This window comes from Abramis brama, assembly GCF_963993115.1.
Source record: "Abramis brama genome assembly, chromosome: 18".
NCBI classification, from domain to species: domain Eukaryota; kingdom Metazoa; phylum Chordata; class Actinopteri; order Cypriniformes; family Leuciscidae; genus Abramis; species Abramis brama.
Window position 1 is genome coordinate 14,001,544 of NC_139980.1, and position 22,286 is coordinate 14,023,829.

The 22,286-nt window shown below is 36.3% G+C and overlaps 2 protein-coding genes across 4 annotated transcripts; one reads left to right on the forward strand and one right to left on the reverse strand.

The window, feature by feature from the left end:
• Positions 1 to 487: 487 nt before the first annotated feature.
• mep1ba (meprin A subunit beta a) lies at positions 488 to 10,617 on the forward strand. Of its 3 annotated transcripts, XM_084092045.1 has the most exons (15): positions 488 to 766; positions 947 to 965; positions 1,059 to 1,118; positions 1,203 to 1,246; positions 2,702 to 2,780; positions 2,936 to 3,053; positions 5,722 to 5,900; positions 6,042 to 6,260; positions 6,440 to 6,592; positions 7,611 to 7,680; positions 7,851 to 7,879; positions 8,704 to 9,171; positions 9,831 to 10,016; positions 10,112 to 10,339; positions 10,439 to 10,617. In XM_084092045.1, coding segments are annotated over exons 1-15 (1,911 nt in total). In that variant the 5' UTR covers positions 488 to 709; the 3' UTR covers positions 10,441 to 10,617. The 3 variants fall into 3 exon arrangements, with proteins under 3 accessions (XP_083948171.1, XP_083948170.1, XP_083948172.1); XM_084092044.1 differs by lacking the exon at positions 7,851 to 7,879 and having other exon boundaries at positions 7,611 to 7,826; XM_084092046.1 differs by lacking the exons at positions 7,611 to 7,680; positions 7,851 to 7,879.
• Positions 10,618 to 10,688: 71 nt separating this feature from the next.
• mcm3l (MCM3 minichromosome maintenance deficient 3, like) lies at positions 10,689 to 20,837 on the reverse strand (the record flags this gene model as incomplete). Its single annotated transcript, XM_084092058.1, has 17 exons — positions 10,689 to 10,999; positions 11,346 to 11,421; positions 12,751 to 12,842; positions 12,918 to 13,009; positions 13,088 to 13,228; positions 13,358 to 13,508; positions 13,621 to 13,747; positions 14,627 to 14,801; positions 14,894 to 15,102; positions 15,378 to 15,509; positions 16,562 to 16,715; positions 16,895 to 17,003; positions 17,076 to 17,314; positions 18,554 to 18,684; positions 20,202 to 20,410; positions 20,557 to 20,669; positions 20,766 to 20,837. 17 exons carry the CDS (start codon positions 20,835 to 20,837, stop codon positions 10,801 to 10,803), a joined length of 2,421 nt encoding a protein of 806 aa, XP_083948184.1. The 3' UTR covers positions 10,689 to 10,800.
• Positions 20,838 to 22,286: the final 1,449 nt, after the last annotated feature.

Consider the following 22,286-nt stretch of genomic DNA (forward strand, 5'->3'; position numbering starts at 1 on the left):
CAATAATCGTGAACAACAGTTGAGAAGTGATTGATAAGTTGAAGATGTGATATTGAACTATTTACCAATAGGCTATGGTTAGAAATTTTGATTGAACTGCTATTAAAGAAAAAAAAAAAAGAAAAAAAAGTTGATTATCTGATTAAGATGTATTTTAAGCTGTGTTGTGTTTTCATATGACACCATTTCATCATATAAATTGAAGTTCTTTTCACATTTTCTTTCTATACGATATGCTATTGATCATGCTTTTAACAAGATTTATCAGCTGAAAACATTTTGCACAAGTTTAGCTGTTCTTGCACTTTCTTTTTAGATATAAGATATATAGTTTTTGTAGGATTTAGGATGTATCTGTGGAATAATGTTTGAATGAATTATTTGAATGACTTCAGGGTCTGCATACACACTGTAAAATATATATTTGTGAAATAAAAGTTACTGTGAAACAACCTTCTGTGGAAATGTTTTCATCGCAGACTTCATGAAGTGTGCGTTTATAATTTATTGTGCAATTAAACCTCAAACTCTAAGCAAAGTCATTATCAATAACTACTTTTATCATGTAATATGGTGACCATCATAAAGCATATCCTATCAGCTGCAGGCTCTTATCATTGCAGACTAAGCTCTTAAGAACTATAAATTGGTTCATACACATATATACACTGATATTTTGAAGAGAACAACTCAAGAGTAAAGCGATCTCATGGCATCTCTCCATACATTTCTCATTCTATTCTTATGTACCACGGTCCTGGGTTTGGTGAGTCCAGAATTCAGTACTTTCAGTGTCAGAGTATGTCATAGAAAACCACAATTTTGTGATCATATAATACATGTTAAACAAAAGTTGTATTTCATACAATATCAAGGCTTGCACTGTCATTATTTGTTGATGTAAATGCGCACATTTGACACTTTCCTCAAATGTTTTCTTTCAAAGCCAACATCTTCACTGTCAGGTGAGTCATTATAATCACATTCTTTCAAAATAACATTTGATTTTAAAGGATTTTATATTCTACGCTCTGGATTTTGACTTTTCTTTTTTGTAGGCAAAACAGAGATTGACGTAGATAATGGAAAAGACCAGGATATATTTGAAATAAATGAAGGTTTGTGGAAACATTAATATGCGTCTTAAATCTGTAGCATTATTTCGATTATACTTTTGCAGTAACCGCTGTGTTGTTCAACAGAGGCAGGACTTCACCTGATGGAAGGAGACATTCTGATAGAAAAGGTCAGTGTTTTATAAAACAGGTTCTCATGGTACTTTCCATGAACAGGGTACAAAATAGGACCAGAACCCATTTAAAAAAAAATAATTAAAAATAAATAAATAAATAAATAAATAATTACAAAAAAAAAAATTAGGAGATGCTTATCTGAAATGACGGGTCTACAGGATGAGGATCCATCTGCAGTTTTATTAAAAACCAGAGTTATAAAGTTGCAGTCCACAATGACAGCGATAGAAACAAACAGTAGTCCGGTTTGGCATGCAGCAAACGTACAGAGTCCAAATAGCAGGCAAGGGTCAAGGCAAGAATCAAATACGAGTGACAGTCCAAATCAAATCAAACACGGGTATAACAATACACAATGAATACATGCTCAGAAAAGATCACCGAGGCAAATTAAGGCTTCGCAAAGTGTGTGCAGTTGTGATCTGCTTAAGAAGTGTGTGTGTGATGAAATGCAGGTGATAGTGCAATCAAGTTCCAGGAATGAGGGCATATGGGAAATTAAGTCAACATGAGAAAGTCAATATTCGTGTGCGAAAGAGCCTCACTTGTAACAATAACATTCAGAAAATGTAAAACTAATTAAATATTTTATGAGCTGTTTTCTAGGACATCTGAAAAAAAAAAAAAATGCTTTTAAATTGTCAAGCAATAAATATGACAAAACATCAAAATTACTAAATAAAAGAAAATAATTTTAGGAGATGATTAACCTTCAGAAAATGCTTAAACCTCAGGATGTCAAACTCAATATTATTATTATTTTTTTTTTTGCTGTTATTAATTTTCTATGAGGTTTGTAAATAAAATATGGACGTGTAAAAGTTTTCATTATTTTCCAAGCAAAAAATAAATAAAATAAAATAAAATAAAATAAAATAAAATAAAATAAAATAAAATAAAATAATAAAATATTATATTATATTGAAAGCTTTGGGTCATGACCGAAAGGACAAGATCCCGGATACAGGTGGCCGAAATGAGCTTTCTCCGCAGGGTGGCTGGGCGATCCCTTAGAGATAGGGTGAGAAGCTCGGTCACTCGGGAGGAGCTCAGAGTAGAGCCGCTGCTCCTCCACATCGAGAGGGGTCAGCTGAGGTGGCTCGGGCATCTGTTCCGGATGCCTCCTGGACGCCTTCCCGGGAAGGTGTTCCGGGCGCGTCCCACTGGGAGGAGACCCCGGGGAAGACCTAGGACACGCTGGAGAGACTATGTCTCCCGGCTGGCCTGGGAACACCTCGGTGTCCCCCCAGAAGAGCTGGAGGAAGTGTCTAGGGAGAGGGAAGTCTGGGGATCTCTGCTTAGACTGCTGCCCCCGCGACCCGGCCCCGGATAAGTGGAAGAAGATGGATGGATGGATGGAAAATAAAATAAAATAAAATAAAACTTGCAAATTAAATAACATGGATGTGTAAATGAAGCTAAATCCATGTTTGGTTTGTGTTTAACAGGGAGAAAGCAGAAACACTATTCTGGGTGAAGAGTATCGCTGGCCAACCACTGTGCCGTACTTCCTAGACAGCAGCCTTGGTAGATGAATCTATAAAATTATTGATTCAGTTCAGTTGAATTATTGCTTTGATCTTTGAACATACTCATTCTATCTTAAACTTTTATAATCTCTCGCTCACTGTCTTTCTCTCTTTTACATGCTCTTTCACTCATTCGTATGTAATTTTCAACAGAAATCAATGCCAAAGGCGTGATACTGAAAGCATTTGAGCAATACAGACTCAAGACCTGTATTGACTTCAAACCCTGGGGTGGAGAGCCAAACTACATTTCTGTGTTTAAAGGCAGCGGGTGAGGAAACTTCAAACATTAAACTCAATAATCAAGTCTATCCACATTCATATTAATGGATGTAACATTGTGCTCTCTCATTTTTTTTAATACAAAAACAAAAAGTCCTACCCTTTATATACAGTGAGGTCAAGGTCAAGTATTTGAACACCCTGCTATTTTGCAAGTTCTCCCACTTAGAAATCATGGAGGGGTCTGAAATTGTCATCGTAGGTGCATGTCCACTGTGAGAGTGATAAAGTTCCCTTGGCCTTTGGAATTAAAATAGCCCCACATCATCACATAGCATTCACCATACCTAGAGATTGGCATGGTTTTATTTCAGTTAGCCTAAAAGCTAGTTTGATTTGCATTGAGAGATGATCTTATGGAAAGTACCCCATGCCAATCTCTAGGTATGGTGAATGCTATGTGATGATGTGGGGCTATTTTAATTCCAAAGGCCAAGGGAACTTTATCAGGATGCATAGTATCCTAAAAATTAATTTAAAAAAAATACTTAAAAATAAAAATCTGCCTGCCTCTATGGGAATTTAACATAGGGGTGTAGACACTTATGCACCATGTATTTTAAGGAAGAACATTTATTTATTTACGATACATTATTCATTCACAAAGAAAATTGGTGTCCTAAAAGGTTGGATTTTTCCTAAATTTTTAAATTAAGGCATTAAGTTCAATTTCCAAAATATGATTTTTTATTCCTCTTTTTAGTCAACTTTAGCATGGGTGTATTAACTTATGCATTGCACTGTATATACCTAAAAAAAGTAGTAGTATGTGCATGTCTGTCTGTGTGTGTGTGTATGTGTGTGTGTTTGTGTATGTGTGTGTCTGTGTGTGTGTGTGTCTGTGCATGTGGATTTGTATGTGTGTGTGTCTGTGCGTGTGGATGTCAGTGTGTGTACATGCTTGCGTTTGTTTGTATTCCTGCATGTGTGTGTGTGACAGTTAGGGTTGCCAACTTCAGAAAAGGAAAATGCGGGACAATCGTGGTTATTTATAGGAAAATGAGGGACACTCAAAATATTTGTACTGTATCACACAGTGTACGTCATTTCAGTGTCTGCAGTTAAGTTTGTGTTTAAAAGGTTATCAGACATAAACACATTTGTATTGCTTAACCTATTTATGTATTTAATTCTAAAAATAATTTTAATGTCATACATGAAAAAAGTCACATTACAAACAAACCATAGTTCAAAATAACAGCATTTATCTAAAATAGAAAGCTTTTTTAACATTATACACTAGGCTTACAGTTCAAAAGTTTGGGGTTAGTAAGATTATTTTTTGGGGAAAAAAATAAAGAAAGTAATTGCCTACTTTTATTCAGCAAGGATGCATTACATTAATCAAAAGTGACAGTTAAGATAATGTTACAAAAGCTTTCTATGTACTTTCTAAAAGCTTTAAAACATTAATAATAATCAGAAATGTTTTTTGAGCATATTATTCCCTCAGGTAGATTACATGTTTTCTTGCGTGGCTGGATGTTAGACTCATGAACAATAATCACGTTGTTTGCATTCGCCAAAATTGATTAGCCGAAATCAAAACGTGGACAAAGGAAATTACCGTTAGCGCGAGACGAGTCCAGCTTGAAGCGGAAGCGACCAGACGGCAGAGGATGTTCGCAAATCAAACAATGAGTTGTCTCAAAACAGTGATTAAAAAAAGCTGTGATTGGATGATGACAGGTGTCGGTGATCATTCTCAAGTGTCGTGGTCAGCACTGCTGCTGTTGCTGTTGTATCAGTCAGTGGTTTATCAGCTTGTCAAAAAACGGGACACGGGAGGTCACGCAAGGGACAAATAAATTAGGCCCAAAATGCGGGACGTCCCGCCTAATTCGGGACAGTTGGCAACCTTAGTGACAGTATCATCCTAAACCAGCAACCCTTCGCTCAACACCACCATCTACAGGCCGATGAGTGTACAGTCACTAAATGTGCACATAAATGAATTTATTTTATACCCCCCCCATGGATGAAATTCTACGAAACTTAGCATACCCCCAGAGGATGTCAAGTTAATCATACACATGAAATGTGGTGCAGTTCTGAACATCTCAACTGAAGATAGGGGCGATTAAAGCAGAATAATATTGCATTTTCATTTTTTATGGGAGGGGCGCAAATCACAAATGAGTGATTATGGGCTAGGTTGATGTGGGCCCTTAAGAGCAACATACCATAAAAATTTCTTAATCCTTGGTGCCACGGTTCAGGTAGTTATTTAGGAAAAATTGCATTTTTTGGGTTTGGGGGGGCCCAGCGCGGGGGGGGAGTGGCCCCCGGGGACCAAACGAAATTTTTCCGTAAAAGTCTAGTGGGGCTACATGCCCACCAAATTTCATGTTCCCCGGTGTTTCGGTGTCCCTGGTATCGTTGACGAAAAATTCAGTAGATGACGAAAAAAAAAAAAAAAAAAACTTTGACAATCCCTTTATGACCGCTTTCATAATGAGAGTTAGTTGACGTAGTTGCAAAGGCAGGCCTAAATAGTAAAATGTCTAAAGTCGACCTTCGAAATAAAGTGTTTCCTAATATTTTATGCCAGTAATAGCATGTGCAAGCTGCAACAGTACAAGGGACTTTTTCTTTCCCCCTTTCGCTGACTGAATACGAAGGGGTGTTTATTTATTCAGGATTTTTCTCTGTTCCAGATGTTATTCGAAGGTGGGAAATCGACAGATGGGGAAACAGGAGTTGTCAATTGGTTCAAACTGTGACCGTTTAGGAACAGTGGAGCATGAGTTTCTGCATGCGTTGGGTTTGTGGCACGAGCAATCAAGAACTGACAGAGACGACTACGTCACCATAGTGTGGGACCAGATTGAAGAGGGTAATAACTGAATTCATAAACATGTTTCATGCCATCGAATAATACATCTCTTTTTAGTGATATTCTATCATGCCAAACTCTTTAATTTATATATTCTATTATTACATGCAACTGTTTCCTGGTTTAATTCTCACTTTATAGGTAAAGAGCACAACTTCAATTTATATGATGAAACGGTATCAAGCTCTCTCGGTGTGCCCTATGATTACTCTTCGGTCATGCACTACAGTAAGACGTCCTTCAACAAAGGCCAAGAGCCAACCATCGTTACCAAGATACCAGAATTCTTGGATGTGATTGGTCAACGCATGGAGTTCAGTGACAGTGACCTGCTCAAGCTAAACAGGCTATACAATTGTAGTAAGTTTACAGTTTATAACACTTTCTGTGGGAGACTGGATGACCATGACTGGTTACATAATCCTCCATTATTTTTATAATATAATTAAATTTGTCTGACTGGTAAGATAAAGACTGCTTGCTCAACTAATACTTCTCTCACTCATCTCCTTCTAAAATATCTTTCAAAATTCTTCCAGCTACAACCTCAACTTTTCTGGACTCTTGCCACTTTGAGGAACCGAACATCTGTGGTATGATCCAGGGAGATGGTGGAAATGCCAAGTGGGCTCGTGTACAAACTGTAGAGGGCGGTCCAAATACGGACTACACCACTCTGGGTCAATGTCAAGGTATGAACACCCCTAAACACAAAAGCAGGATTCAACCCGACAATGTTTTGCATTGCAAATTTCCTTTTTTTAACCACAGAACTGTTGGTGACGAAACTTCATAAGTGAGCTAACAGATGCTAACAGAGTTATTGTGCAGCCCCGCCCATTGTGAAATCTCATTGGTCCAAAATCCCCATAACATAACCTCAAATTATTATTATTAATATTTTCTGATTGGTTGTGATTAGCTGCGTCCACAATCGCATAATGTTCTAAGTTTCTAGTTGAAACTTACTTGGCGATCAGTTACATGTATGTCGCTTCACTGCTATTCATAAATCCTCTCCTGTGGCGTCATGGGATAGTAAAGTGTTCATCACATGCGCACTTTGTTGGAAGTAGTAAGTCATCCGGTATAGCCTACTTTTTACCTACTGTTTTATAAATTTTATAAATATGGGCATAATAGTCTTTTCGCATATACTGTTCTTCCAGTAACATTAAAAAGAAAAATGACTTATTTGCATCTTTTTTTTAAAAGCTAATTTAACACAAAGTATAGTGTTAAGAATGTACATTATTGTAAGATTTTTTTAAATATTTCTGATGTTAACTATCTGATTAACGATGCGTGAGAATCATTGTTATATCATATCATAGTCACTTATATCATAGGCCAAAGATTATCCTAAATGGGACGGTATCACGTGGAAAACACATTTGTTTAAATAATGTTGTCTGTTCACTGGTATACCACCACTGTGTAAAAAGTTTCATAATCCAAAGTCCATAATCCTGCATTGATTACTCTTTTATGATATTATTATGGTGGCACTTTGGTCTTCATGATAAACATATTTTACCGACACAATAAGGAAATCTCATTCTTTGACCTTCTCTAGACTCTTCTTGTCAAGGGTTGCTATATGACATGCAAAATTATCTTTAAACTCCATTATAAGGTTCAAAGAGGTGTAAAAAAAGCGACAATACTGGCTTAGTAGCTTATTATCTAATAAAATGTTTACTTTTACAGGGGTTGGGTTCTTCATGCATTTCAGCACAGCCACAGGTACCCAAGGAAACAAGGCTTACCTGGAAAGTCGCCTCTTTTATCCCAAAAGACGCTCCCAATGCCTGCAGTTCTATCATTACAGCAGTGGGGGCGCCGATGACCAGCTAAACATCTGGGTGCGTGAATACACCGCTGAAAATCCCAAAGGAAACCTGAGACTCATTAAGAAGATCAGTGGTAATAAATCCAATTATTTAAAACCCCAAATCAAGAATTATTTACTGTGAAAGGTGGGGTCACATGTACCGTTGCTCAGCGAAAATTCACAGACAAAATCCAGTCATTCCAATAGGAATCTACTTGATTGGGAATTTCGTGTGAGAGCAAAAAAGTTCCCCATGCACGCAGATTTCACTTGTGTTCAAGTTAGCCACGTAAATTCAACGTCTTGACCAACAGAAAGCTGCTTGGTTTGAAAGTGACTTCTGTGTGAGCTGCTTTATAGCAGAACCAGATTTTACCAAGTAGCCTACAACATGTTCCTGGATCAACGTCTTTGTTGATCCTGGAACAACATTCCAATCAACTGATCAGATTTAAAGGACAAGTTTACAGTTTATGTCAAGTTTAGGGTTAAAACCAGGGTTAGGTGCCTCCCAATCAGTGTTATTCACCTATCATTTCCCTCTGATTTTAGGGATAACTTATATGTAAGGAATACATTTTCGAACAGGAATGTTGTTCCTGGATCAACAAAGATGTTGATCCAGGAAGCGGTTGTACTTGGTGAAATCACATTCTGCGTTTTTAGAACATCTTTCACTATTGACAGTGGACATTTTTAAATTTGACTAAAGTGACCACGCCTTAAAGGTGCGTTCACATTTACCGTTGCGGCGAAACGGTATCTAGTCTTTCCAATCGGGATCCACAAGTTTGGGAGTTTTGTGTGGGGGCGAAAAAGTTTATCGCTCGTGTCCAAGTTGGTTACATGAATTCGACGCACTGACCTACAGAAAGCTGCTTGATTTGAAAGTGACTTCTGCGAAATTTAGTGACCACACCTTAAGGATAAATTGTTATGCAATGGGTAATGTATACTTGTGCTATTTAGGTGGACTTAAAGACTCCTGGGAACTATACCATGTGACGCTAGATGTCTCTGATAAATTCAGAGTGGTGTTTGAAGGAGTTAAAGGAAGAGATGCATCAAAGGGTGGTCTTTCTCTGGACGACATCAACCTCTCAGAGACCCAGTGTCCTCAGTTCACTTGGCGTATTCGAGATTTTACCAGTCTTCTTGCTACAGCTGCTGCCGGTGCCAAAACCTACAGCCCCCGCTTCCTATCCCCAGATGGTTACTCATTTCAGATTGGTTTGTACATTAATGGCTTGACGAGTAGCCCAAATAAAATGGCAATCTACCTCCACTTGACCTCTGGACCTTATGATGACAATCTTCAATGGCCGTGTCCATGGCGACAAGCATCCATGGAGCTGATGGACCAGAATCCAGACATCCAACACCGCATGAACAACATGAGGATGACCACTACTGATCCAACCAAGACCTCCACTGATTGTAAGATATAAACAGAGTTAGGGAGGCATGAAAGCAGCAGATATTAGGCATTTTTATGAGCCATAAATGCTTCCACAGATACTTGGTACTAGATCATTTAGGCTACATTCATTCAGATCTGTTTGTAAACTGCATATTCACTTCCAAACACTCTCTGTCCACACTAGCGTATCAAACATTTTCCATGAGTTTCTCACAGACTGTAAAAGAACATGGACGACGCACCTTCACACTCAAGTAGAAATTGTAGAAAAGTGAAGCAGCCAATGTCCAAATAGGGTCACCACCTGATTTCCTAATCCTAACCCCTCCCCCACAACTAATCCTAAACCTACCAATATTAGGGGGGTAATAATTTGGCAGGGGTCAGAATTAGGCACAACACCGGTATAACCATGGGTAAACTGTGGGTACAATATGCATCACATGACAAAACATCCGTAATAGTTTTCAGTCCACTCTACAATGCAGAAACATTTTCTGATTTATCCACTTAGGAAATCGTCTTCAAAAAGCTCAGTTTTCACAAGACAAAAATGGCAAAAAGTAAAGAAAAACATGCATTTTTAAATCTATCTGGATTACTGTATATGTAGACTTATAGAGATAAATGACAAGAAAAGATGTTTTATAAATAGTATCTTCTCTCTTTTGTGCAGCCATGGGTAATGTGGAGTATTTCTGGGATGACCCCCGAAAAGTAGGCAGTCGAGTCACTGACACAGACGGCAGTTCATTCTACAGGGGACCCGGTTATGGTACCAGCAATTACATCACACATGATCGTCTGAAGAGTCGGAGCTTCATTAAAGGAGATGATGTCATCTTCCTCCTCTCCCTTGAGGGTATGTGAGCAGCAAGTTTTTATTCCATTCCTGTGAAATTCCTATGAAATATGACAGAAGTTGACTTAAGTTTGAACGTGTAACTTCGTCAATAGATGTGACTGGACTTTCGGAGCCTCAGTCGAGAGAGTTTTGGAGACTGGAAATCAGAGATCAGCGATTACAGATTGAGGACTCCAATGGAAGCTCTACAACAACGGTGGCAGTTAGCATCTTTGTGGGTGCTGCCATGTTCCTTGGTCTTGTTGCGAGTGTACTGTTCTACGTGCGAAGGAGAAGACGACAGATGGAAAGAGAGATTGAGCCAGAGAGGACAGATGGTTGTGAGTGTCCATTTACCCAATTCAGTTCTCTCATTCCACACCTTATAACTTAAATATTAAATGCATCTAACTCCTATTATACTGAATTTTCTCTTACAGAGCCCCAAATGTCCATTTAAAATGGACAGTGACTAAAAAGCAGGGCCCAATGACATCATGAATGCAGAATATATCATGAAGCCTCAATGGAGAAAAATAAAATTCTGGAATCTGCCCTTTATTACTGAGCTTGATCTATGGAATCATGACTTGCCTTTAAAATGTATTGAACTCAAAAACCTACAATAAAAAAGGATAAAAAATAAAGAATAAAATAAAATGCACAATCAAAAAAAAAATCACAAATATTAATGCTCACACAATTTATTAGTAATTTGTTACAAAGTGCTGGCATATAAATATTTGCAATGTTATCTACATCTCTGAATTTGCAAAAGCTGCAGCGGTCTATTGGCAATCCGTTAGATGAGAAACACCACATCCTCTGAGAGCATGACCTGGTTGTCATCCTGCATGCGCTCCAGCAGAAGGTTAATCTCGTTCTGGTCAAACTCCTCATCCTGGTTTTTGTTAATGTGAGTCAGGAGATCAGGCACTGCCACAGACTGAGTCCGGGTCACCTTAAAGGCCTTCAGTAGAGCCGCCTTGAAGACTTTCAATCTAAAAATGATGCAAATGAAAGTCTGTCAAAAATCAGTCTCCATATCTAATGTCCAGTTAGCCTGTTGAATTGACAAACTCAACAGAGATCATTGTCAAGGAGCAGACAATATTTTTCATACTTTATTTAAAAAGCAAAATTGTAAGAACACCAATATAAACTATAATTTTGACAGTTTTCCATCCACAGTGGATTTGGGGGAGAGAATGAGAGATTCCAAATGTAGTATCAATGTAGTGCAAACTCTAGTAGTGGAAGAATAATGTGTGAAGAAAAAGAAAAAAAATATTCACATTATTAGCACAGGCCAGAATCTGACATCTGAAAATGAAGACTCTGTTGTACCTGTCCTGGCTGATGTCAACCTTCTTCCTCTGACTGCTCCTCTGAGACACTGGCTTGCTCTTCTGACTCGGCTGAGCTGTCATCATTAACATCATCATCATCACCACATTTGGGCCATTTTCAAATTTATAATGCCACTGAATATATTCAAAATATTAACCCTGTAAAGCCTGAAATAAAGTCAGGGACAAACTGAACAAAAATATGCGAAATTTGGTGCTGTTGTTGATATTTTATGGCCAAAAAAAAAAAGGCGAATTCATGATTGATTGTAATGCAATCAATAAGATATTTATAACAGTATACTTGCACAAACAACAGTAGACTACTTGATTATACATGCATTACGTTTCAGTTATCACTCTATATATATCCTGATAATGTCTTAGATGATATCTAAATGCATTGTTATATGATTTTATGATTAAAGATCTGTAGTTTTCATTGTTTAGGGCAAACATATAATGCAATTCAATACAATGACGTTTGAGAGATCTACAAATATACGTTCTATGACATTTTTCTAAAAATGTATATGGATAATCAAGTTGCTTTAGTCCAGCAAATGTTCATCTTAAAATAGTTATTTGTTTAGTTTTGAAGCTCAAAAAGACTGTCTATACCACAACATGAAGGGGGTGTTATTAGAATTATACTAATAGGACTTTTACTTAAAAAAAACAAAAAACTATTAATCAGACGAAAGGAGGCACGTAGAACAGTTTTTTTCAGCAACGTTTTGATCATGTTGAAAGCTTAGTCTTATAATTTTACATCACAGATCTGATACAGAAGGCTTTATAGGGTTAAAATTCAGTGTAGAGGAAAAAACAATAACTGGGTTGAATAGCCTTGACATTTGTGACCCTGAACCACAAAACCAGTCACAAGGGTCATTTTTTTGAAATTGAGATGTATACATCATATGAAAGCTGAATAAATAAGCGTTCCATTGATGTTTTGTTTGTTGGACAATATTCGGCCGAGATACAACAATCTGAAAATCTGGAATCTGAGGGTGCAAAAAAAATAAATAAATAATTAATTAATTAATTAATTAATTGAAACATTGAGAAAAATTGCCTTTAAAGTTGTCCAATTATGTTCGCGATTTTGCTGCATCCACTAACAAAAATAAACCTTTTATTTATTTACGGTAGGAAAAGTACAATATATCTTCATGGAACATGATCTTTATTTAATATCTTAATGATTTTTGGCATAAAAGAAAAATCGATAATTTTGACCCATACAATGTATTGTTGGCTATTGCCACAAATATACCCATGCGATTTGTTACTGGTTTTGTGGTCCAGGGTCACATTTAGTACAACAATTGAACAAGAACCTGCATTGGTTTCTAGCAAAGCTAACTGAGAAAGTCAAACTGAATCAGTTGACCTACTGTTTTCCTCTTCGGTGAAATCATAAGGGTCAGAGTCTTCTCCTTCTTGAGTCATTTCCACATCATCATCTTTAGAGATGCGAGAACGCTTCCTGTAGACAGAGTCAGCTCACACCTACTACTCAAACACTCTTTTACTGTAACGTCAAGCTTCCATTCACACTGACCTGAGGTTCCTTTGACTCTCTGTCTCTTGGCTCTGAGAGACGTCCAGCTCAGAGTCCTCGGGTACCTTCCTCTTCTTATCCTTCTCCAGAATCTACAAAGTCATGCCGAATTACATTAAACGCAGATGACAACGAACTACAATCAGTTCTAGATGTGAACAGTTACATACCTTTTTGAAATACGCAAACTGCATGAGTTCAAGTGCTGCTTCTGCATCTCCCAGATCGATGGTTTTACTCATGCGGGCCTTGGCGTGAGCTGTGGACAATCGAATCATGGTCTCCAGAGCTCGAGCAGTCACAGGCATCGTCTGTGGGAACGGACACAGTCGGTCTATACCAAACCAAGCAATTCCAGAGTAACAGTAGTATGATGCATAATATAAACATTTATGTACAAAACTTCATTGTATTATGTGATGTAGTGGTGCTCTACAGACCCTGGCAGAGTCACTGTTGACTTGGTCATGGCTCCGGAGTCTGGAATACTCCTCTGCTATGTAGTCCGACGCCTCCTGTGTGAGGACTGGCTTCACCAGCTTAGCAACATGGATGTACTTCCTGATGAACTCCATGGTAACAATCTTCTCCCTTTCAAATGATTATGATGAGTACCACAAAAACCCAATGGATTATGGCAGACAGTTTAATGTTTCCTTAGAAAGTTACACAACTTTCTAAGGAAACATTAAGAAACATGTACTTTTTCTTCCTGTGGCCATGCAGGACGTTGTTTTTTTTCTCGTAGATCTGTAGCTCCTGCTCAGATGCTTCTGTGATGTTTGGGTCTTCTGTGGCGAATACATCTACTGTACTTCCCAGTGGCATCGCTGTTGGTATAGACATGACAGAATGAGAGCAACAGCTGACAAGCATCTAAAGCTGAAAACTGAAGAGCGTAGATCTCAAACTGTGGTCCATGAGACATTCCAAGTGGTGTACAGGTTACAATAAATTTAATACAATGTAATGTAAATGTATGTGTGTGTAGAGAGAGAAATATAATGTAAATGAAAATTAAATATTTTACTGTCTATACACGTGTATATACAATATTTTACATAATACATTGCTCTCATTAGACGCATATGTATATGTAATGAAATGTAGTATTTTTTTTATATTCTCTATACACATACACAAGTAGCCTACATATGTAAAAAAAAAAAAAAAAAAAAAAAAAAAAAAAAAAACGTTTTATTTTACATTGTTTTTCTTTCTCTCTCTCATATATATATGAATATATAGCATTTAAAATATCCATTTAATTTTTTTTTTAAATAAAATAAATTAAGTTAATATAAATATATAGCCAAGCATATCCATATCCATGTGCGTTCTGACGCCAGATAACATTGGTGGTAGAAGTGTAAACATGCATATAGGTGCATTTTTATTTCAGTTAGTTTTAAAGGCAAGAATTCTATTAATTTTTTAATTCTAATTTTAATCTAACATTCATAGGCTATGTTATTCTATTTTAGCATATTTGAAATGCTTTAATTAGTTTCAGTTTTTGTTAACCATAACATTGAAATCAAATAACGACATAAATATTCAATCGTGCCTATTGCCGTTTATTTGTGACATTTGGAGAAACATTTATTACCAAATGTTTACTTTATATTTCTTATATATAAGAATGGTAATTTCTATTAACTTCCCCCAGGCGAGTCTGCCCCCCCTCAAGCTACGCCCGTGAGTCTCACCTGTTCCCTCCGGCTCCCCCGGTGTTCTGTACCGATGCATCCGCAGCACATGCTCCGAGATCTCCCGATCGCTATCTGGATCCATCTGATCCAGAACAATGAAGAGCAGATCAAATCGGGAAAGCAAGGAATCCTGGAGCCCGATGTTCTCCATTGGAGTTTTATACTGGTCATACTGGGTGAAGAATACAGTAGGATTATTGGACACTATAGCAAACCAACTACCCCTATACATTTTAACCAATCAAGCCAATAGTCATTATTTACCCTTCCATACACTGGGTTAGCAGCAGCTAACACACTGCAGCGAGCATTCAGCCTGGCCTGAATCCCAGCTTTGGAAATGGTGACCCTTCCTTGCTCCATCACCTCATGGATGGCTGTTCGGTCCATGTCAGACATCTTGTCAAATTCATCAATGCACACCACACCTCTGTCAGCAAGAACCATGGCTCCGGCCTCCAAACGACGCTCACCTGGATTAGCCAGATAAAACACACTTTAAAGGTTTTAGCTTCATCATGCCAATTTTAAGATACCATTGTTGTCAGATTTGAATTTATGATTTTGACAATTAAAGTTTGACGACAAAAAGTTGAATACTTGCAGGAACAGAAAATGACTACTCAGGGGCATTTCCACTATACACAATGAGTGAAATGATTTGTCTTAGACTTTTGTCTAGAAATGTCTGCTTTTTTTTGGGTGAACATATGCATGTGTACTTGTCAACAAATGTTAAAAGCGTTACCCGTCTCTTGATCAGTTGTGACCGCTGCTGTCAGACCCACCCCAGATGAGCCTCGTCCAGTGGTGGGAATCGCCCTTGGTGCCGTGAACAAAACATAACGCAGCAACTGAGACTTCGCTACTGAAGGATCACCTGAAAACAGTCAAATGAAAAACACTGCACTATGGAGCCAGAAATTACTTATAAATAAATAAAAAATAAATAAATGTGTTAATACAAGCAAATAAAATTCATAAAATAAATAAAATAAAGTTTAATCTATTTACATAAAGGTTTAATTTGACTCCAGTGTTTCTTAACATGTTTAAGAGATACTTGACTCTGGCATGAGGAGCTTAGCAGTGGTTATTTAAATTAAATGTATTTATTGGTGAATACTGGTAAAGTGGGACACTTTCTGATAATTTACCTATATTCATATAAATTTAATATTTATTATAAATTTAATCTAGGTTTAATGCATTTATACAAATGTCATATTTATATAAATGTATTTCTTATTTATGAATAATTTATTCCATAAATTAATCAGAAAATTAAATACAAATAAATTGTATATAATAAACTTTTATTGGTTAAATGTAAAAAAAAAAATCATAAGAATTCTTTAATAATAAAATGTATATAAATGGATTAAATTTGAAGATTAAACTAAAATTAATTGATTAAATTTAACAACTATAAATAGATTAAATACATAAATGTATACAAATAAATTCACATAAGAAATACATTTATATAAATAGAATACATTTGTATAAATAGATTAAACTCGATTAAATCACTCGATACAGCACCAGAAACTCATTTAAATTTAAATAAACTGCACAAGTCCAGACTTTTAATGCTCTTCTGACTTTTAACTAGATAAATGTCATTTTATACATTTTCACAAAACACACAAAAAAAGCACATCACTTGCATATTGCTCAAAGTGTGTGCTCGGCCAAAAATAAAATGGAAAAAAATAAAATAATAAAGTCAGCACACCTCAGCTCCAAAAAATATTGACGTTTATTAACGGACTCTGACAAAGGTGGCATTTCGAGCACACAGGCTCTTCATCAGAAACGTCACATTTGTGAGAATCTGTTAATAAACTTCAATATTCTTGGAGCTGAGGTATGCAGACTTTTTTTTCTGTTATACATTTTCACAAAACCATAATCATAAACATCACAAACCTATGAGCAGAATATTGATGTCTCCTCGGATGCGTGTCCCATTCTCCAGGTTGGTCTCATTGCCTCCCAACAGCAGACACAGAATAGCTTTCTTTATGTACTCATGGCCATGGATACTGGGAGCCAAAGAATGACTCAGTTGCTCAAAGACATCCTGAAACATAACAATAATCTTACCTCACATAGCAAAGATGAAACTGATCAGGGCTGCATTTCACAAAAACATGGCAAGCCCAAACATTGTAGAACCATTAGTACTCTATGGTCTAATTTGAGAATTTAGAATAAATGTATTCTAAAGTTTAGAATAAATCACATATGCGTCTCTCTTACTTTAGAATGAGCTTTGCAAAACTTCTTGATCTTGGCAACATCATCTGCAGAGAACGTCGGCACAATCTCTTTACTCATAAGCTTCACATTGTTAGCCAACATGATTGTTCTGCAAAGAATCAAGAGGTTGATCTGAGGACATGACCTTCCAACCCGATCATAAGTTCAAATATACACACACCTGAAGGTCCCAGAGGTGAAGCCACCCTGTTTCGCAGGCAAGCAACGGTAGACCCCTACAATCTGCACACGGTCACCTGGTTTCACCCGGTCAACGAGGTCATCATTGGTGATGATGTCAACAGATCGTGGCAGCTGTCCTGCAGGGGCTTTCTCAGGCATCTCCTGAATGGTCAGCGTCTGGTGGTCCTTATAGCAGCACAGCCCAAACTCCGTCTCCAGAGGATTGTTTTCTTCATCCTACAAATGCAAGATTTATTTTGATTCTTGCGTCATCATAATACTAAATCAGTGGTTATCATGGCATGATCATTTACTGTGATTTGGTCAACTAGCTCCTGGATAAACATCCATGTTTCGATGATAAGAATGGGTTACAGGAGCAACTAAAGAAGAACACAACTTTGTACATTTATTAAAATGTTCATTAATTATATAATTGAATATATGTAATTAGTTAAATTGTTAAATGAAAGAAAATAAATAGTTAAACAAATGAATATATTTAAATACAGATTTATTTATTAAGCTATGTTAATTTATTAAATATTTATTTAAATAGTTGAATAGCTTAATAAATAAATGTATTAATTTGTTAAATATTACATAGTTGAATACATAGTTTAATAGTTTAATAAATAAATACAATTATAAATAATGATATTTAACCCTTAAATGCATGAATGTTTCACCTATCATTATTACATATTTGGGTCTTTAGCGACCCGGATCTATATCTAATGGATATCTACCTGTCGTGATGATAAAAAGTTTTATATCATCATCACTGTCCGCATCAGAGCTCATTTCCCAGTACATTCAGCATCTGGCTCATATTCGCAATCTCAAAAAACAATTTTCAACATCTTCACTGACAGCTGATCGCTGACAGCTTCATCACCAGATCCACCATCAAGTGACAGTGACACTAATATATGATTGCGTTCAGTACTTGCTCTGCACTAAATCACTGAGCTATTTCAAGTTTTGCTGATGATTCTTCCTATTCTTTTGTTTTCTGCCTGCAGTGGCTATGAGCGAAACATCACTTTCACACTGTTACACACCTCAGGTTGTTAGCAACCTTATACAATTAAAAAAATATATAATAATAATAAATATAAATATAAATATAAATATATATATGGGAAACCAGGCATTTAAAAAAAAAATATTGTTATAATGAATTGATTGAGGAATACTAAGAAGGTTGATGTCTAATTTAATAAATAAATACATTTTGAATAAATAAACAAATATAATTATAAATATTTAACTTTTTTATTTGGTTAAATAGTTCAATTTAATGGTTAAATAGTTTATAAATAAATACACAAATAAAGTTTCATAAATGGTTTAATAGATTATATTAATACATAGTTAAATAAAATAACTTTTTATTTTGTAAAAAAAAAAGAAAAAAAAAAGAATGGTTAAATAGTTTATAAGTAATAAATAAACCATACAAATATAACTTACTTTGGTTGGATAGATGGCACTGGAAGGAAAAGCATCCAATGAGGTAAGATCAGTGTATTTTCGTTCCAGGGTTTTCTTGGTGGCTGGACAATAGTGGACACTACGCATAATCTTGGGCCTGACCAAGGAACCTACAGAGCACATGAAAATACAAATTACAAAAGACAACTTCACCTGGTTTCACAGACAAGCCTTAAGCATACACTCTAAAAAAAATATGGTTCTTTAAAGGTTCTTTACACGTAGTAACAGTTCTATTTAGTACCGTATCGTCCTGAAGAAACCTTTATATGCTGAAATGGTTCTTTGTGTAAGAGTTTAGGGTTCATCATCACCTTTTTGCTTTTCAAATCTGTAACTGTCAAAGCCTCCTCATTACTGATTTTCTGGAGCTCAGATATACAACTACAGTTACTACACAGACTGTCAACATACTCTGAACAGGTAAATGATTTATTTCTTAAAATGTCTATAAATTATAACTTTGAAAATAGTAGCAATCATTTCCTAACAATCATGTATTTTTCTCTTTTTAGTTTAACATAACATGTAAGTGTGAGCAGCTCTGTTTAGTTAAGGATACTCAACTTCTCTTCTCCACAAAGTAACAGATATGGAATTTATGATCCATATTGTTTTTTTTGTTTTTTTTTTGTTTTTTTAATGACTTTATGCTTAAAAATACCCAGTCACAAAAATATTAAAGCTATTCCATGACTTCATATCACTTTTTCCTTTTAAGGGCTCATACTGTCCATTTTTGCTAATTTTGGCCTTCATGAACATAATTGTTTTTACATAATCAAATGGAAGAGACACAATGTGACTCTAAACTCAATTGTGCATTTCAGATGCCGTCGCGTACCATAACCTCATCTGCAGAGAGAAACTGCTCAGAATACACATATAATTGAGGACATAAAGACATCATAGGGGATTGTGAAGATATTTCACTGGAACTTGGTCTTCATTACATCTATATCATGTTCAATGTCAATTGATATTTATTAATGTATTCAGCTAACCTCTGTTGTTAGAGCACTGTCATTTTTGCTACAATCTGCCATGTCAATAAAAAATAAAAGTACCTAATTGACACAACATGCTGTTTTTTTTTTTTTAAATGAAAAACACAATTAGAGGCAACAAGATATAAGACCCAGCAGATAGAGGGCTAAAAAAAATTATATTAATAAATAATTTATAAAAAATAATAGTAATATTAATAATATGAAGATACTAATATTAATGAAAATAAATATCATTGAAAAGGTTATTTATAACACTATTAAGGTCCTATATAGCACTTTCAAAGCATGGAACCTTACAAAAAGGGTTCCGTTTAGCACCAAATTAGGGTTCTTCGGCATGTAACAATAGCAGAATCCTTTTTGGTGCTAAATGGAACCCTTTTTGTAAGGTTCCATAAAGAACCATGCTTTTTTTCTAAGGCACATTTATAGAAGCCACTTAAATGACCATGAGGTGAAATAAACATCCACATCACGTAGATCTATACTAAGTGCAAATCCATAGCTCTGACCTAAACACGTCGATCTAAAAATCAGAGTCTGAAATGTTTAACTATTTGAAAAGAATAGTTAAATCTAACAATCATAATTTGTAAAATGAAGTAAATCCTACTCACACTTGGTCACAATTCCTTCCACACACACAAGATTTCCCAGAAAGCGTGCACTTAGAGTACGTGGAGACACATGTTTGTTCCCAAAGCTGCCCTCAAAACCAACGTGGAACTCTTCAAACTGCTTCGCGTAAGTGGCGTCTATTGAAGCCACAAGGTCCTTTAGGGCTTTCTGGAACGCCACCAGCTCAGCAAAAGCATTCTTCAATAATCTATTGAGAAGAGACCATTAATCAGATCACTGTCAGAAGATTCAGGGATCAATTCATCATGGTCAAAGTACTTCATGAAATGAGAAAATTGTGTTTAAATAAAACAAGAACATACATGTTTTATTAGTTTTTAAAATAATGCTCACTCTTTAGCTCTTTTTTCACTTTTTCGTCGCAGGTCATTAATGTTAACAATAAGGCGACACTGGCCCTCAGACACCATACTCCTGACCTTCTCATGATAAATACCCTGGTCTTGCTGTAAATGAAAAAAAATAATAATAATTAGCGTTTGCACAAATCAAAAGACCCACAACAGGTCAAAAATAGAAACACAAAGAATAAAATAATTCACATCATCATCCAAAAAGTCCAGGTACTCCCTCTGTGACTCTCTCAGCTCGAGGTCCTCAAGCCCAGAATCCATTTCTACTACAACTGTGTCAGCATGTACATTACAAAAAAACTACAATATCTAATAATTTGCAATTCAACATGGAAAATCAAACACACACACGTACAACAGAATCAAACGTCTGTCTTGGAAACAGGTGGGGCCACACGCCTGCAAATCAATTATGTTAATTAGGAGCGTTAACCAATCTGGAGCCTGTGATTATCAATTATACAACTACAGAGACCTAGCTGCTTCCAACTATCTGTTGAACATAAAGATTAATTTGATAAAAGTCACTGGACACTGAGCACAATACATGTAAGCCATTTATCTATTTAAAGTGCACTGCTTGCTTGAACCAAAACAATGGCAGAGCAGATGAATGTGGTCCTTGTGAAATACCAAGTCACACGCAGTCTTTTTGCAACAACCCGTACATAAATAATTGATTCTATTATACTGTATTCGACAAAGCCAGTGAACACACATCTGAGACATTTACATGCATTCTTAATAGGAACCCATAAAGACGTTACAGTGTATTAATCTGACAATTATTCATTGAGTTTATTTCGTATTGCTGGACATTTACAGTCGACACTGACACAGTTGCATAATGCGCATATAAATTACATAAGGTTATTTTATTACGACATTCCAGAAGGAAGGTGCCTTAGGCAACAACCCATTTCAAGTGGTGTTTATGGCTGCATCCGAAATCGCATTCCCTAGGTGAAAAACAGTATGTGACAAAAGAAGTATGTCTGAATTCAGTACTCATAAAAGAGTAGGCAAAAAGTAACCGGGTGACCAACTTCCCGCGAGATTATGAAGTGTGCATACAATTGACACTTTACTATCTCATGAGGCCACGGGCGAGTATTTATGAAGCGACACTGGGTGTTTCTCAAACGGAAGGCTGCAATCTCGGCTGCCACGTCATCAAACGTCGCTGAAGGCCGTCTCAATTTGAAGGATCCTTGGAAGGCAGCCTTCATTTCGCGTCCTTCTTTCGGCCTGTTTTGAAGGATGCATTGGATGTATCCTTCGTGGCCTTAAATCACCCACAATCCTTTGCACACATTAAATTCACGAAAATAAACTGACGGAAAACGAGTCGGTACTGAGCTCGTCTGAGTTTATTATGAAATGACACATGAAATGTGCATGAAAGTATAAATGTTATCTTTTGTTTTGCTGTGAGTTAATCACTTAACACTAAATTGTCAATAATGTAAGCCACTGGGAGACGCAGATGCTTGTCATTCACTGCATTGCATTAATAGAAAGCCAGTTAATGTAAAGATTTGTAATACAAAGTTATTTTCTAAAATTAAGTTTAAATTGTATTTTTCGTGACGTGACTGCAGGGGTGGAAACATTTATGATGTCGCCACGCGCACTTACTAGACCGTGTCATTTTAGCATTTAATGCTGAGGAGACTTAGCCTACAAGTCTTACTAGGACTGAAGGACTGA